This window comes from Sciurus vulgaris (genome assembly GCF_902686455.1).
Source record: "Sciurus vulgaris genome assembly, chromosome: 1".
NCBI classification, from domain to species: domain Eukaryota; kingdom Metazoa; phylum Chordata; class Mammalia; order Rodentia; family Sciuridae; genus Sciurus; species Sciurus vulgaris.
In genome coordinates, this window is record NC_136461.1 from 81,335,305 (window position 1) to 81,352,181 (window position 16,877).

At 32.0% G+C, this 16,877-nt stretch overlaps 1 protein-coding gene across 3 annotated transcripts in view; it reads left to right on the forward strand.

The window, feature by feature from the left end:
- The window catches only part of FNBP1L (formin binding protein 1 like), a 122,589-nt gene that overhangs the window by 90,977 nt on the left and 14,735 nt on the right, over positions 1-16,877 (forward strand). For 2 of the 3 annotated variants that reach the window (XM_079150552.1, XM_079150553.1), the window contains exons 6-9: positions 902-1,006; positions 4,346-4,474; positions 6,300-6,446; positions 8,288-8,491. In XM_079150552.1, the coding sequence (XP_079006678.1) occupies positions 902-1,006; positions 4,346-4,474; positions 6,300-6,446; positions 8,288-8,491 (585 nt within the window). Of the gene's footprint in view, positions 1-901; positions 1,007-4,345; positions 4,475-6,299; positions 6,447-8,287; positions 8,492-9,912; positions 10,072-14,803; positions 14,819-16,877 lie in introns of all 3 variants that reach the window. The other variant, XM_079150554.1, reaches the window with a different exon arrangement.

The window sequence follows — 16,877 nt, forward strand, 5'->3', positions numbered from 1 at the left end:
ATTTCCATCTAGAGTTCAGCCTTATTTTATCAGTTAAAAGTGATAGTAAAGGTATTTTTAGTCATGGAGACTCAAAAAATTATTTCTCATAAATCTTTTCAGGAAGCTGTTGCTGAATGTATTCTAGCAAATGAGGAAGTGAACCTAGATAGGGGAAAGTATGGAACTCTAGAATATCGAGATCCCAATAAGAGAGAGGTGCAAGGAATATCCAAGGTAATGGGGACGGAAATCCCAAGGAAGCAGCAATGCAGTTCAAGCAACCAGTTCAAGCAGTTTAAAAGCCTTTGGGAGAGATTTAGTTAAGAGAATAAAATGAGTAGAAATCCTAATATATTAGAATTAACTGTGGAGAGATTTAATCAACTGGGGGAAGCAGCTTAAATTAAAACTAAGTGCTTTGAAAACTAAGCAAATTGTGTGTATACATGTATTGCATAGCTCAGTTGTGAATAGCTTTTACAAAGTTTTAGAAATTTGAATTACATAAAAATTTTTTAAAATATCTGGGTCTGGGATGATGATATTCCTGGGACTCCTGACACAATATAAAGCCACTTCGGAGGGACACTTCTACTTTGAAGTTATGTTAGTGTCTTACCACAAAAGCGTAGAAGCAAACACCACACCAAAAGCAATCTGTTGAAGGTGAGCTTATAATAAAAACTTACAAAATACATGGTTTTTTTAATTGACAGGAAATGAGATACATAGTAAATACCAACTGACTTATGCTTATGTTTTTTTTCTTTACAGTGTGTAATTAATATCTGATATTTAAGGCTCACATATTGGTTAAATAAAGGACAGTTTTACTTTCAGTGTGCGGTTCTTTCAGTGGCAACATTTTAAAGTTATTTCTTAAATGAGATAAATCTTTGACTTTAATTTTTTTTAACAGAGTAAAAAGAAATTTGAAAGAGAATGTAGAGAAGCAGAAAAAGCACAACAGAGCTATGAAAGACTGGATAATGATACTAATGCAACCAAGGCAGATGTTGAAAAGGTAAGAAATATTCCACACCAGCTTTAACATCAAAAAATCACTTGTATACAGAAAGAAGTCACGCTATTTGTGTCATTGTTAGAAATTCTTCAAGAAAGATGCTGGATGTAAATCTAAAATATGTAAATATTTTTCTTACTTTCTACATACTGGTTTGAGAAGGTAGTGTGTTGATTTATTAAAATGTCTTTGCTGCATTCAAACTGTAGAGGAAGGATGTTGCTACTGGGATTCAGTTACTGTCCTATTCTAAATAGGATAGTAAGTCTAAGGTATATCAATTGGGTATGTAAAAAGGGGTTGAGTAGTGTTCTTTGCCAACTATTTTTATAGAAGAAAAAACATGATTAAACTGTCAGAAATACATAATAGTAGCTCTTTATTCATGATTCACTTTGGAAAACTGAACATCTTACTACTGATTCTGGGCTAGATGTTTTATAGTATAAGTTATTGGTAGAATTAATTAACCCTGTAATTGCTGCTGCTTGGCTTTCCCTTTCCCATTCTTATATGCTTTTTATCTTAGTACATTTGACATAGTGATAATACTGAAATATTGGGATTTTTGAAATATAGATGAATGTTATTACTTCATATTGTTGTATATACTGAAGGACCACCATTAGTATATTTTCTCCTTTGAAGTTTATGATTTCCTAAAGAATCAGAAGGAGAAAAAAGGAAGAAGGAAAAGAGGAATGATTTTCTTCCTTTCATTCTCTTTGCCAATTAAAAAAAAACAAAACCCTTCAATTCATATAAATTCCAGGTTACAATTGTCTTACTAGTATAACTCATGATGTTTCTATATTTTCCACCTTATTTTTTAATAACTTATGCCTCTAATAATAGTTCAAGTACCCAGTCATTGGAAATGTACAATCTCAGGGCAAGTCTGCTCATTGTTTTTCTGCTTTAGCATTTCCTTGTATTGGCTCCACTCATGTTTCTGTTTTAGACTTCTGAAATATTATACAAAAATATCAACTCTATTTTTTCATAAAGCTTTTTAGGTACTTATAGTAGATGAACAATCATTTCTTCAACTATTCCACATATGAAATAGTGTTGAGGTACCTTTTATTATGATTCTTTTCCTTTGGATGCCTTTCCGTTTATTAATATCCCACATAAAGTAGTTTTCTGAAATTAGATGGCCTAATCAAGCCTGAGTTTGACAACCTCCCTTGTCTGAGCATTAAATTTATGTTAATATAACTTAAATGTATAGGACTTGAGCAACCATGTTGTTTGGATTGACTCCCATTGAGTTTATGGTTATCTGAAATCCCTCTGTCTTTTTACATGTACAATGGTATGAGAATGTCTTTCTTAGACACAGTATTTTAAATTCATAAGTACTTCTTATCGATCATTAGATTTGATCCTGTGTTAAGGTTTTCAATTCTGATTTTGGTCATCTATATTAATTTCCTTTCCAGCATTATGTACTACACATAATTGATCAGTATGTTATCATCAGTTGAAGAAAATATGGACCACAAAAATTGAAAAAGCACTACTTTTATACGTGGGAGACTTCTTGCAGTTTGACATTAACTCCTTAAGAACTCCTTTGACTCATTATCAAACATTGCTTGAAAAATATATATATATGTGTATATATATATATATGTATATATATATGTATTAGGCAAGTTAAAGATACTCGTATGGATTTTCATTTAGCTTCTTCATTTTGTCTACAGAGATAACTTAAGAGATTAGTCAAACATCCTGAAATCTATATGCAACATATACAACATATTCAAACTAGTTGGTTTGGTCTCTAATTCAGAATTTAAGTGTTTGAGTTTCCTTTTTTATGCTCATTTATTTGCAGTTTCTTTAATTATTAAAGAATTTGGGAAGTCTTCGTTTGTTTTAGGTTCTAGCCCTGTCCTGTATACGCACTGGAGCCTCAGCCCCAGATCCTGGGAATCATAGCCAGTGACTTAGAACTGGAGGAATTTCCCTAACAGAACTTTGAGGTTGTATGGGTAGGGAATCTGCAACTTCCTGTCTCACCATGGTTTGTGGTGAAAAGAGAAAGGGGAACAGGCAAATGAACATGTACTTAGGGTTCCAGGTTGGAATTTCAGATATATTTTTTATAGAAGCACTTTGGGCTATAGTGTTTACTCTCTAATTAAATGAATCATAAAGGGCTTATCTGAGATCTAGAGTTATTTCCATAGGTAAGTTTGTTTCTAAGTTAAAATGATCTTACTTATACACTACTGTTAGAAGGTCAGGGACTACATCTGTAGAAATTGGAATTAGAATAGTGAACTGTGGTTACAGTGTACTTTACAGTTTATAGAGACCTGCCATGTAAAATGATTCACTCTTTGGAACGCTGGAAAAAAAAAAAAAAAAATAAGCTCAATTCTTACTTTGGTTTTTTTCCCTATTATTTTAGTACAGTTAAGAAATTTATTTAGTTAATCCTCCAGTATGTCTAGAATTAACAATTCATGTTTATATTCTCATCTCATTAATGTAGATAATACTACTTTGACTTTCTTCAAGGAATCAAGAACAGAATCATATCCTAAAAAAGCATTATTTAAGTACCTTTGATTTTATAGAGATGGAAACCATTGTTCAGTAGTACATTATTCAAAAATCTCCTTTTGTATTTGTATTGTAGATTTAACACAGAGCCTCATGCATTCTAGCCAAGTGCTTTACTTCTGACTTATATCCCTAACTTTCTTTTTAAAGTTTTTATTTTTGAGACAGGGTCCTTCTAAGTTTTCTAGACTGTCTTAAACTAGCAGTTTTCCTGCCTCAGCCTCTGAGTAGCTGGGATTACAGGTGTGAGGCATTGTGCCTGACTCAAAATGAAAAATCACATTTTAATCATTATTTACTTTGTGATTTTAGTTTCATATTCTAATTGCATGTAAGTGGGTTATAAAGAAATGCTTTATTTTTAATTTACTTAGTAGTCTAAAATACTTTGATGTTAACCTGTTTTTTTACCTCCTCTGATTAAACCTATAATTGTTCAAGCTATAATGTTGTCAATTTATTTATTTTCTATTTGGATTTTGTAAGAGACTTCGTTTGAATGGATTATTGCAAGGGTGGAGGGCTATTACTATAGGAAGAAGGAGGATTTTGCAGTTAGGAGACCATTCTGACTATAAGATCTGTAAACATTTCCTTTAAATGATATCAATAGTTTGAAAGAGATCACTTTGTTATTCTCTTGATATCAAGTGTTGACTTCTCCACAGATATATGATCTAATTTTAGTATGGTTTTCAGAAAAGTGAATTTTGATGATTTCATTGCTGGTGGTAATGATTTGGACCAATTTACCTCTAGGCCAAACAACAGTTGAACCTGCGTACACATATGGCTGATGAGAATAAAAATGAATATGCAGCACAGTTACAAAACTTTAATGGAGAACAACACAAGCATTTCTACATAGTGATTCCTCAGATTTACAAGGTAAATTTTAGCTATATGAAGTTAACTGCTTTCAGTTGGAAGAGTTAGACTTTAAATATAAAACTTAGGATTTTTTTGGTTTGTTTTTTGGACATATTTCAGGGTGCTGGGAATCAAATCTATGGTTTCATGGAGGCTAGGTAAGCTTTTTACCACTGAACTATATTCTCAGCTCTGAAATTTAAGATTAGTATGTTAGTAGATTTACTAGTCACCAAAAATGGTTATAAGCGATTTTTTTGTTTATATATTTGAAAAGTAAATTTTTCCTGACTTTTAAAGCATACATTTTCCTGTACATTTCTTATTAGTGTTATAAATAGTTCACAAAACAATGACTTTTTGAGATAAAATCTAATACTATATTATTACATATTTTGAGCTCACAGGAGGATTTCACTGAAGTATTATGTATTATAATATGCTCACCTAGAATTAGGATGTTGTAGCTTTTTGATAGCATTCCAGAAACATTGGCATTAATAAAGGTGGCAGAAATAAATCTTCTAAATTGTATTCAAGTCTTCTAAAATGCTAGCCTGATTTCTGCCTGTTTGCCTCTCAGTCTCTGTTAGATCATAATTGTAATTCAGGTCTTGAGGTTGCTTATCAGTGTCTGCCAGCACTTAATGATAGCTAATAAACAGGTATAGACCCTAGACTTTTCACGAGGATTAAATTATATCACTGCCTTTTCTAGATAGAAGAGACACTAAAGAAAAGGGATTTAGTAAAACATTGTCAAATGAGGTAATCCCTAGGAGATCAGAGCTTGAAGAAGAGTGTCAGCCCCAACTATAAGTCAAGGTGGAATTACATGGAAGCATAGTTAGAGTTGGGTATCAGATTCTGGTCATTTAGTCCAGATTCTGGTCATTTAGTCCGAAGCACCAAGCCTATCAGTCATCACTCTGCAATGCTTTTCTCCTCTTCATATGCTCGAAAGAATGTAACTTGGATAAACTACCTTTTGTGTTTTGAGGTCTGATATCCTTTTGTTTAGATCTTGATATGCAGCAGTCTTGCAATTTTGTGAAAATGCAGGTCTTAAAACTCCCAGGCTTTGGGAAGTAATTAAACAGGAATAGTGGTATGAAGGCTGTGGGAGTTTGAAGACTTGAGCAGTGTAGCTGCTTATTAGGAAAGAGAAAGGTCAGTGTTGACCAATAGAAAGTATTAAAAAAATAAATAAATAAAGCCTTGTACTTCATGTGTTCCAGCATATTTCCTGTGACATTTGATCATGCGACTTTTTTCCTCATGTATCCCCAACTCTCTCATCGTCACTCTGAGCTATAGGTCTGGGTACCTGTTGGTATACATACAATCAACTGTGGATGCTTGGTCTGGCCAGATATTACCACTGTGTTCTGAACTAATTTAAGGAGTTAGAAGTCTCAGACTTGTATATGTTATAGGTTAATTGCTTTAAAAAAAATTAATGCCAGAATCTTCTCTAAAAATGAAACTTTCCGTGGAAGCAAGAAAAACAAAACAGCAAAACAAACTAATCTGATTGAACAATTAAAAGAGAGGTATAGGACAGGAAACAGGTAGCCAGAGTGGGATTCCTTTAGAAGACTTGAAAACCACTACAACCTGGTTTTTGAATGTACTAAAAGCCTTGATTTGTTTGTTAGTTTCTTGCTTCCTTCCCTTCCCTCTTTCCCTCTTTCTCTCTCTTTCTCCCCACTTCAGATACTAAGTATTGCTATATAGCACTTTTAAAAGGTATTAGGATAGAAATTTTTAATTATATTTTTTGGGGGTCACTATTGTTCAGAATAAGAACATTCAGTTTTCCTTAAAATTTTCTTTTTATTAGCAACTACAAGAAATGGATGAACGAAGGACTATTAAACTCAGTGAGTGTTACAGAGGATTCGCAGATTCAGAACGCAAAGTTATTCCTATCATTTCAAAATGTTTGGAAGGAATGATTCTTGCAGCAAAATCAGTTGATGAAAGAAGAGTAAGTGCTGTGTAATTGTCTTTGAATAAATGCATTTGGTTTAGGTATATAGTTTAATGAAATGGGTTGGGAAAGGAGTTATCCGATGGGTATTTTGTTCTAAATTATATTCTATGGAAGAAAGTTAAGCAATTTGTTAGACATTTTTTGGATTCTAAGAATCATTCTAACTGCTAAAATTCTGGCTTAAAATTTTTTTTTCAAGACTCTTCCTTTCCCCACTAATTTTTAATATTAATCCAAGAGTATAGGTGTAAACTGTGTGTTACAGTTCTATTACACTGTTAGTTAGCTGAAAGTTTAGAAAAGGATGTGGTCAGATCTAGAGTTGCCCGAGTTGTCTTTAACACAAGATTTTGTACTTAAGCTGAATTGAGAAACAAGGGTAAGCTGGGTGTTGTGGCATATGCCTGTAATACCAGCTCCTCAGGAGGCTGAGGGAGTAGGATTGAAAGTTCAAGGCCAACCTGGGCAACTTAGACCCTGTCTCAAAATAAAAATAGGAAGAACCTGGGGTGTAGCTCAGTTGTAGAGCTATACCCCCAGAGCCTAGCATGTGTAAGGCCCTGGTACTTCGTAGTACAATTTCTAGTATTATAAAAAAGAAAAAAGAAACATGAATAGTGTATGGAAAAATGAACCAAGAGAAAGAGGAAAGAGGGCATTATGAGTAGAGGAAATGGCTTGATTTATTTCCCTTGAGGAAATAAAATCCCATCACATTGTATCTTGATTTTAGTATAATCAAATCTAGTATCATTTCTTAGTAAATGTTGATCAACCAAAAAGCATGATTAGCAGAAATTCAGAGTACAAGGAAAGAGCAAGTTTGAGGAGAATCAGATATGTACCACATACTGTAGTGTTCACAGTAAACCTGTCAAACTTATCAAGTAGGCATTAGTGAGAATCCATCTTATAGCAACTAATAGAATCCTTATCTTTAATGAAGAGGGTTTTTGACTTTTTAAATTGGGAATTCTAGTGTTTCCATATTGCTGGATCCAAAGTTAGGTACTTTCTGTTCTCCGACTCTTCTTATTCTTACCCTTTTGTAAATGATTGCTGAGGGAAAGATTAGTGACAAAAGTAGGAAATGATTTAAGGATGACTTTTGACTAAATGACAGGCAAAGTATGCTGCTAACAGAAACAGGAAGCAGAAGAACCACGTATTCTCTTTGAAAATGAGAGTAAGACGTCAGTGACACATTCAAATAGAGATAAGTATGTCTGGAGGGGGATATAGTACTTACATGAGTTTTTAAGTTTTAGGTGAACAGTATTAAACTTTGTTTTTTCACACTTGCTTTTTGCACTAAGATCTCCCCATTGCTCTGTTACTATTCCACAGAATGTATTTAATACATTTTATTTATTCTTCCCTCCTTTAGATGAATGAAAGTCTTTCTACTTACCTCTTTAATGATTAGATGCTCTTCTTCATTCTAAAGTTCAGCTTCTTTCTAGACATCCTTTAAAGCAAAAGGTCTTTTTCCTTTGAAACTAATCATAATTTCTACTTGATAATAACTGCTTTCTGTATTCTTTTTGTCAGGTCTTCCTAGCCAGTTCAGTAGTCATCAGATGAATTTTGAGGGGGAAAGCTACATTTCATGACTTTTATAAATTGGTAATTTATTTTCAAGTTAGTATATTTTGGATATATTTAGGATTTACTACCAGTTCACAGGAAGGCATTATTCACTTTAAACCTTTAATGATTCCTATAGAATTATTTCTTTTAACATATTTGTTTCCTCGTACCAGTTAAGTTTTGAAAACTAATGTAGTATTATGAGCAAATAAAATGGTTAAAAAAAGTTTGTTTCTTGTGTATAGGACTCTCAAATGGTGGTAGACTCCTTCAAGTCTGGTTTTGAACCTCCAGGAGACTTTCCATTTGAAGATTACAGCCAGCATATTTATAGAACCATTTCTGATGGAACTATCAGTGCATCCAAACAGGAGAGTGGAAAAGTGGATGCCAAAACCACAGTAGGAAAGGCCAAGGGCAAATTGTGGCTCTTTGGAAAGAAGCCAAAGGTAAAAGTCATAAAATTCCTATATGCTAATCACATCTTTTTAGTAGGTTAGTTAAATCAATGTAGGTATTGAATGGATAATAATTCACTATTAATGGAGGATAAATATTTTCAGTTTGAATGGTTCATTTAACCTTTTAGTTACAGGAAACTGAAAAAATTATTTCTAGATTTTACATTTGAGGACTTAAAATGAATAAGAATATTAACTAAGTTGTTAATATCTAGTTTAGTTTTATGTTTTTGAAATTTTATTTTTGTGTAGTTTCTATCAGAGTTTCTAAGGAAACATAAGCTAACTGAGTGACCACAAAAACCACAGTCCTCAATTGGAGTGAATGATTAACCACAGTAATATGTCAAATTAGATCTTGTAGATTGTACTAATTATCTGTATCATCTGTTGAGTTTTTATTGGGAAAAGCTCAGTGTTCTTGATTAATTGCAGTTTAAAAACAAAAAAACTCTAGTTAACTAAGAGAATTTTACTCTTGTTAAAACCCAGCCTTTTACATGTTATTTATTTTAGGCAAGTAAACCTAACCCAGCAGACTAGCAAATGGAATGGATGACTGCTTTGTCTTTCTTATTTATATGTTGATTCTGATAGTGTTGTGTCAGTAAGGAGAATCTGATTGCTATATATATATAGTTTATTTTATTAAAGTATATTTGATAATTTTAATTTATTACTTTGATCTTGTATAAGTGTAGATAAAAATATAACTCAAATTAATATGCCTACAAATATATTTAAAAGCATAATTATAATTCACCCAGGCTTTATTCATGTTCTTAATATTGTCCAGTCAAGAAGTTAAGGGGTTAGAACTTTTTTTTTTTTTTTTTTTTGTCAGATTAGAGTAGCTAGGAGAGCTTTAAAATGCAAGGAATATAAAGAATATTAAAGTTTATTTAAGAGAGATGAAGTAAGGAAGAAATACAGTCTGAGGAGAAAGCCATGACTATAATAATTTTTTTTTGCTTATTTGTGATAATAATCGGGAACATTTAATATTTTATGTATGGTTTCTTTAGTTATAGATACAGTGTTTTGCCCTATACAGGTTAAGTATAACCTGCATAGGAATCCATGATGGTGCTAATATTCTAGGTTTCTAGAATATTATAGAAATCCGAAGGGAATTTTATCTAGGTCATATTATTCTAACATTATAATTTGTATACTCTTTTTTTAATCTGTCAGCTTGTAAAAAATGGTCAAGTGAATGGTATATTTTAAAAATTTTGACTTTTAAAGATGATAGTTTTGGGCAAAACTGAGTTTACTTATAATATTTTTATAGAAAAATTTATTGAAGGTATATTTTATGAAAAGTATGTTACCAAAACTAGAATTTTCATTTAGGAAAAAACTATGCACATTTGGCTTATTGATTCCTTTCTTTATTTCCATATTAGCCACAGTCCCCACCCTTAACCCCTACTAGTTTATTCACATCCAGTACTCCTAATGGGTCCCAGTTTCTCACATTCTCCATTGAGCCCGTGCATTATTGTATGAATGAAATAAAAACAGGGAAGCCCAGAATTCCTTCTTTCAGAAGCCTCAAAAGAGGGGTAAGTTTAATAATGGGTTAAAATGCATGATGGCCTATTGTGTGTGTACTGTGGCTTTAATACTCTCCACCCTCATTATAAGGCTCTCTCCTGTCAAGACATAGTTTTAAAACACCACAGAATTAAGTATAGCTGCCCTCAAGTTAAAAACAACTCCTCTTTATAACATTTGAAACGCTCAACCATAAAAGAATGGTGTTATAAAGAGGGTGCTGGGTACCATCATATTTTAGCTATTTTTTTTTGTTTATGTGAAATTATATGTTCACCATTGTCTTGTAATGTATTTACATTTTTAAGACTTTCAGTAATTTGTCACTGGAGTTACTCATGTAATAATTTGTCACCAAATTTGATTTTACCTGCCACTTTTATAAAGTAGTATATTGTTGGTAATAAAATGCCAAGCTTAATTTTAATTGCCCTATTTAACTCTTAGAAACAAAACATGATTTCCAGTTGTTTAATACAAAATAATGATAGGTACATTAAATGTAAAGACTGAATATAGATCAAATTAATATATTAGAAGGTAACTTTGTAAATTATAAAGCCTATAAAAGTACTTAGGTATTATTGAGTAATATTTACATGGAATTTGTATTCTTGATCTAAAAAATAATTTTTTATCAGAATTTTCCCTTTATTCTTTTTTTTAATTGGCCGGCCTTTTGACATTTACTTATTCCTAATGATATTCTGCAAATGAAAATTTCTAGAATAGTGAAATGCAAATACAATATTAAATTATTTTTTAGTAACAACCATTTACTACGGGTAAATGTTATTTCATTTTGTTAGTGAGGCTGGCTTTTTCTTTTCCTTCCTCCCTTCTTCCTTTCTCTTTCTCTTTCCCTTCTCCCTCCCTGCTTTCCTCATTTCCCTCTCTCCTTGGCTTCACTTCCTGTTTCCCAACTTCCCTCCCTTCTTCTCTTCTTTCTTCCCTCCCAGGGTCGTGTGCATGCAAATAAGCATTTGCTCTACCATTGACCTGTATCTCCATCCTATTATTTTTCTTGTTTATATTTTATTTTTAGGATGTGCTTTACATATTCATAACCAGTAATTTAGATTCACTTATAAGAATTGTATGGCTATTTGAAAAACATAGGTATGATAACCCACAGGTGATAAATCTTACAGGTGTTATAAGAAGTCCAGTCATTAACATTAATATGTTAAAGTTGGGGTCTTTCCTTTTTCCTTTTCCTCTTTCCTGTCCTGCCTGCTTTTCTTTTCTTCCCTGTTTTTCTTCCTTTCTGTAGTCCTTTCTGACATCAAAGTGCAGTTTGGTCACTTGGAGAACCAAATATATTATTTGTTTAGGGCAAGATTACATTATCAACTACAATTGCCCTTAAAATAACACAACAAACCTCACTGATGTCAGTAATGCAGCAGAAATGTTCCTATGTGTTACTTCCTTTTTCTGACTTCTTTTTTTCTTTCATTGACTTGAACTACTTTGCATCTACCTTACCTAATTCTGTATGTGAGCAATATAGGTACGATTTTTGAACAGTGCAAATGGAAAAATTTGTATTATACTTATAGGCATGCTGGTTGTCACTTTTAAAAGTTCTTAATCCTTGTTTGAAACACTTGAAGGAATCATGTTTGGAATTTCTTTTCCTGAGTTATGAGGGTAGCATTAATTCCCATATTACCTCTGTGTGTCAGAGATATAAAGTATGATTCCATGAAAAATTAGAAATGTGAGAGAAGCTTAAATATGTGTCATCTTCATTCTTACTGAACAGTTTGCAGGTAGATTTTTACAACTGCAGAACTTAAAACTACTTGCTTGGTTATTTGTTTTATATTTATATAGTGCTTTAATTTAAAATATTCATACATTGTCTTTATAGAGGCCTAGTTTTAGAAGACAGAAATCTCCTCTCAGTTTTAGTATTATTTATCATACCAAAGAAGAAAGCAATGTGCAAGATAGAAGATAGACCAACCAACTAGGGGATTGGAGAGTGGAGCAAGGAGGGAAGTATACTATAATTTGAGGTTGAGAAATTTCTTTGTTTTGATTGGTATTTGTTAGTTTACTAGATAAAATTTTCAAAATTAACTATAGAAATGTTTTTATTCTACTTAAAAATTATGCCAATATAGAAAAACACAAAAGGAAGAAAGTAGGCTTTATTAAGCCAGTTTGTGTTTTTTCCCATGGATTTTTCAGTCTGTTAAGCTTACAGAATAGGCCTTAAGATTTCTTAAAGCTAGTTAGTGGTACCATTCAGTTCATAAACTCTTGTTTTGAATTATATTAGTTGAACATTTTTTTCCTAAATAACTTTGCCTTTAAAAAATTATCAAGTTAAAAATTTTCTTTATTCTTTTTCTCCCCCACCTGCCTTTTGGTACTGGGGTTTCTTTGTTTTAAAAAGAAAACTAGTGTTTTAGTGTCAGTAGGGATATGAGAAATAGTGATTAATGTTGCTGAGTTTAACAGCGATACCAGTAGATCTTATCTGAGGGTGAAGATCTATAATTGCCCTCCGTGACATCAAATTCTAACCATTAATGGACATTTGGGGAATATACCCAAACTTGACTGCTAATATACAAACCAATCATTTGTACACTCTAATTACTTCACTTGAGCTTTATTTAGTACTTCTTTTTAAAAGTAATATATTATCTAGCAATGAGTCATTTTTCATCTAAATTATTCATGACAATAGACTTCCAGAATTATTTTTTTAAGATTTAAAGTATTCAGAGTACAGTTCTCAAAATTTGTCCTATTTTAAAGTGAAATACACCTAATTATTTAATTGCCAAATTTCCCTCTTAACTCTTTTGTATTTATTAAGATGTAATGGGTATTAAAATTTTTGTTTTATAGGTATATAATAACTGTGTATGAGAGTACAGTTTCTTTGCATTGAACATATTTTAAATACACAAAATATCTTTCTAATATTTTTACAAAGAATTGAATTTCTTATATCCTCACCTAAAGCCAGTGTATAAATTTATTTTCCACTTGATAATAAAACCAATTAAAAATGAAACATTTGATTTTTCACCTATAATTATCTTACTCTTTTCTCTAAAAGGTGTTCTTATAAAAATTAGAAAAACAACTTCATCACTGAGAAATTTAGCAGTTGAAAATTATAAAAGTCAAATAAGTACTAAAACCGTTTTGCTTATTATCCTATATGTAATTTTGTTAATAACATTTAAGGAAGGCCACAAATATCTTTCCTTAATTTAAATATTTTTTCCCTTATCAGCAATTTTTCCATAGCAAAATAAATTGTTTTTCTTTCTTGAAACTACTGACAGTCTAAAGAATGTTAAGCTAAATTCAGAAAGATAATGAATAGCAAATGTCTTTTCTTATTGTCATAACCATTATTATGTGGCCAACTCATCAGAGATAAGGGGTAGATATTTTTGCCAGATACTTGTTAAAATTTGTTTTTTTTTATGTGAAATTATAGCTGACATTTCACCCTCTTCTCTTAAAACATAATTTTGCCCAGTTTCTTGGTGCATACCTGTAATCCCAGCTACTCAGGAAGACAAGGCAGAAGGATCACAAGTTCAAGATCTGCTTGGGCAACTTAGCAAGACCCTGGCTCAAAATAAAATTTTTGAGATGTAGTTGAGTGACAGAGTGCTTGCATGGCACGTGTAAGGTCCTGAATTCAATCCTCAGTACTACCAAAAAACAAACAAAACAAAAAAGTCATGATTTAGAGAATAAGAAAAAATGAAAAGTTTTAAAGCTGTTAGCTAAAATGCAATGAATGTGAAGATTAGTTTTGTAAAACTTGCTGCATATTGTGGATCACTGTGTATGTATTTGTGTATGATATATTTTACACCAGTTGCAGAATTCTTTTAACCCTTAGAATATGTCTGTGTGTGTGTGCACTTGTGGGTGGTATTTATGTAGCATAAGAGTACCATAGTAGGACTCTTTAGATTGTTTCATATTTCAAAAAGAATAAATGCTAAAATTGTAGTTATGTTTTTTATTGTTATTTTTCAAGCATATGGATTTCAGAATAAAACTGAAAAATAAACTTGTTTTCAAAGTGAAATTCAATCTATATATTTGTGTCTGTTAGGAAATATGTATAGGAAACTTGATTAAGGGTAACAGTTATTATTGTGGTGGTAATGTGTTTAGTTTCTGTACATTTAAAAAAGCACCTTAAAACTGAAGTAAAGATGTTACCGTCACCAAACCATGATATATTTAAATTCAAAACAGTCTTTTGAACTATAGAAATCCAGATACAGTGTTTTCTTTAATGCACTGGAAGGGCACATTCTGTTTTTTAGTTACTTCATATAAGATGTCCTTTTAAATCACTAATTTTAGATCTTTTATATTCACCTTTTCAGACCTTAGTATTTTTAAGAATGAAGAGCTGTATGAGTAAAATCCACTTAAATAAAAATTCTGAAAGAAAATGCATGGTTCCTGATAGAATCATTACTCTTTACTTTTGAGTTTTAGTTAAACTTAGAAAATATCTGCCCATTATCATCAGTGTATGTTTTATTATTTTTTTTTTGCAAGTAATTTGCTTTTCTAAAATGTGCTTAAAATTGTTTTTTTTTTTCTGGCATAATTGTTTGGATTGTGAAATGTACCTGATTTATTTTAATATTATAAAATATAGGTTATTGCATCTTCTGTATTATAGTTTCATGTGAATAATTTACCATTTCTTTCTGTTTTCATTGAACTATTCAGTGGTCGGTGAAGATGGTAAGCCTCGTGTGCTGATATATATACTGTGCCAACATTAAGTAATCTCAAAACATTGTTTTGTTTAATTTAAAACAAGTGGTAAAGTACATCCCACATTATCACCTTGTGTTTTTTCTTTTTATAATTTGATCCATAGTCCAACATATGCCAGTACCTCTCAGTGTCATAGAGTATAAAATAATGTTAATTGTCATAGACCATTAAGTTTTTAAATGTCATTGGGTGGAGTCCTTGTCATGTTATAGTGAAGAATAAAATTATATTACATATTATTTTAAGGGTTACATGTGTGTTAGAGCTGGGTGTGGTGGTATACTCCTATAATCCCAGTGACTCAGGAGACTGAGGCAAAAGGATTGCAAATTTGAGGCCAACCTAAGCAATTCGGTGAGGTCCCAAAGAACTTAGACCGTGCATCAAAATAAAACATAAAAAGGGCTGGGGATGTGGCTCAGTGGTTAGGCACCCGGGTTCAATCCCTAGTACAAAAAAAAAGGGGGGGGTTATATGGTAGAGCAAAATTTCATGCTATATGCAAAAGAAAAATTTAGCAAAAATAAATATTCTTAGCATTCTTTTATAAGTTCATGTAAAGTTTATTCGAGTTTGTTTTCTGTACTGTTAGATTTCTCCAAAAAGAAAGAAAATTTACCTCATTTTATTAGAAAGAAAATTTACCTCATTTTATTATGAAGTCAGTGTTGTTTTTCTGTACCACTGAAGGGAAACAGAAACACAAATAATCTAATTGTGTGTGCGTGTGTGTGTGTGTGTGTATTGAAATTTTCACTATTTGAGACATTAATGGAGCTGCATTATGAAGAACTAAATGAAAATCATTGGGAGTTCTATAGGAAACTGTATAAAATAAATTTTGGAAAATAGACTGTTCTTTTTTTATACAGTTAAAATTTAACCTTTTAAAATTTCCTTATAGTAAGAAAGTTTATTAACTACCTCAGAGGGCTTCTTTACATCTATAGGAAACAGAGTTTATTCTCATATTCTATGTAAGAGTGGGTCATAATGTTGAAATGGGATATTAGAAATTCAGGTGCCTAGGCTAGGCACAGTGCCACACACTTACAATCTCAGCTACTCAGGAGTCTGAGGCAGAAGGATTGCAAATTTGAGACCCGCTTGGGCAATTTAGTGAGACTAAGTGCTTCATAATAAAAAATAAAAAGGACTGGGGATGTAACTTAGTAGAACACCCTTAAGTTCAGTGTGCAGTACCCTGTGTGTGTGGGATGAGAGGAATGCAGGTGCTTTAGGAATCTGATGTTAATAAATTTGATAAGAAGGTTTGATTAGGGATAAGTGGAAATCTGGCAGATTTACTCATGGGAAATTGTCAGTTTTTAAATATTAACCCCCCCCCCCCAAAGGCCTACTGCAGAAATGTTTTCTATTTTTAAATACTGTTTTCCCCATTATGTTAGGGCATTTTTATTTATTTATTTATTTATTTTTGTGGTGCTGGGATTTGAACCAGGCAAGCACTTCACCACCAAGCTACATCCTCAGCACCATGTATTTCTTCATTAAGGAAATTTTCAAGGTTTTCAGAAATATTCTAAAAACTATAAATTAAAAAAGTTTGTGTTTGGCACATATGTAATAGTTTAAAACCTCTGCCCCAGATTAGAATACATCTGACGTGTGTTGAAAATTACTAAATTTAAGAGAACTTTTTTTTTTTTTTTTTTTTTGTTAATTTAAGAGAACTTTAAATAGGAAATTTTGCCATTCATTTAATTAGGTCAGATTTAGTTACTTGACATGGTTACCTCTGATGATTGGTAGATAAAAAGCAAAGGATACTTAGGATGCTTTACCTTTTGTAGGCAAGTTTGTTGAATATCCTTAGTAGGCAGGCCACTGGAGAATGATTCTAAAGACTCTGTTATTAAATGTTACATTTGGTCATGATTCACCTTAAAAATGAGTTTTCTTTAAAGGTAAATGAAGCCAGGTGTGGTGGTACATGCCTGTATTCCCAGCAGTCTGAGAGGCGGGAGCAGGAGGATCACAAGTTCAAAGCCATCCTTAGCAA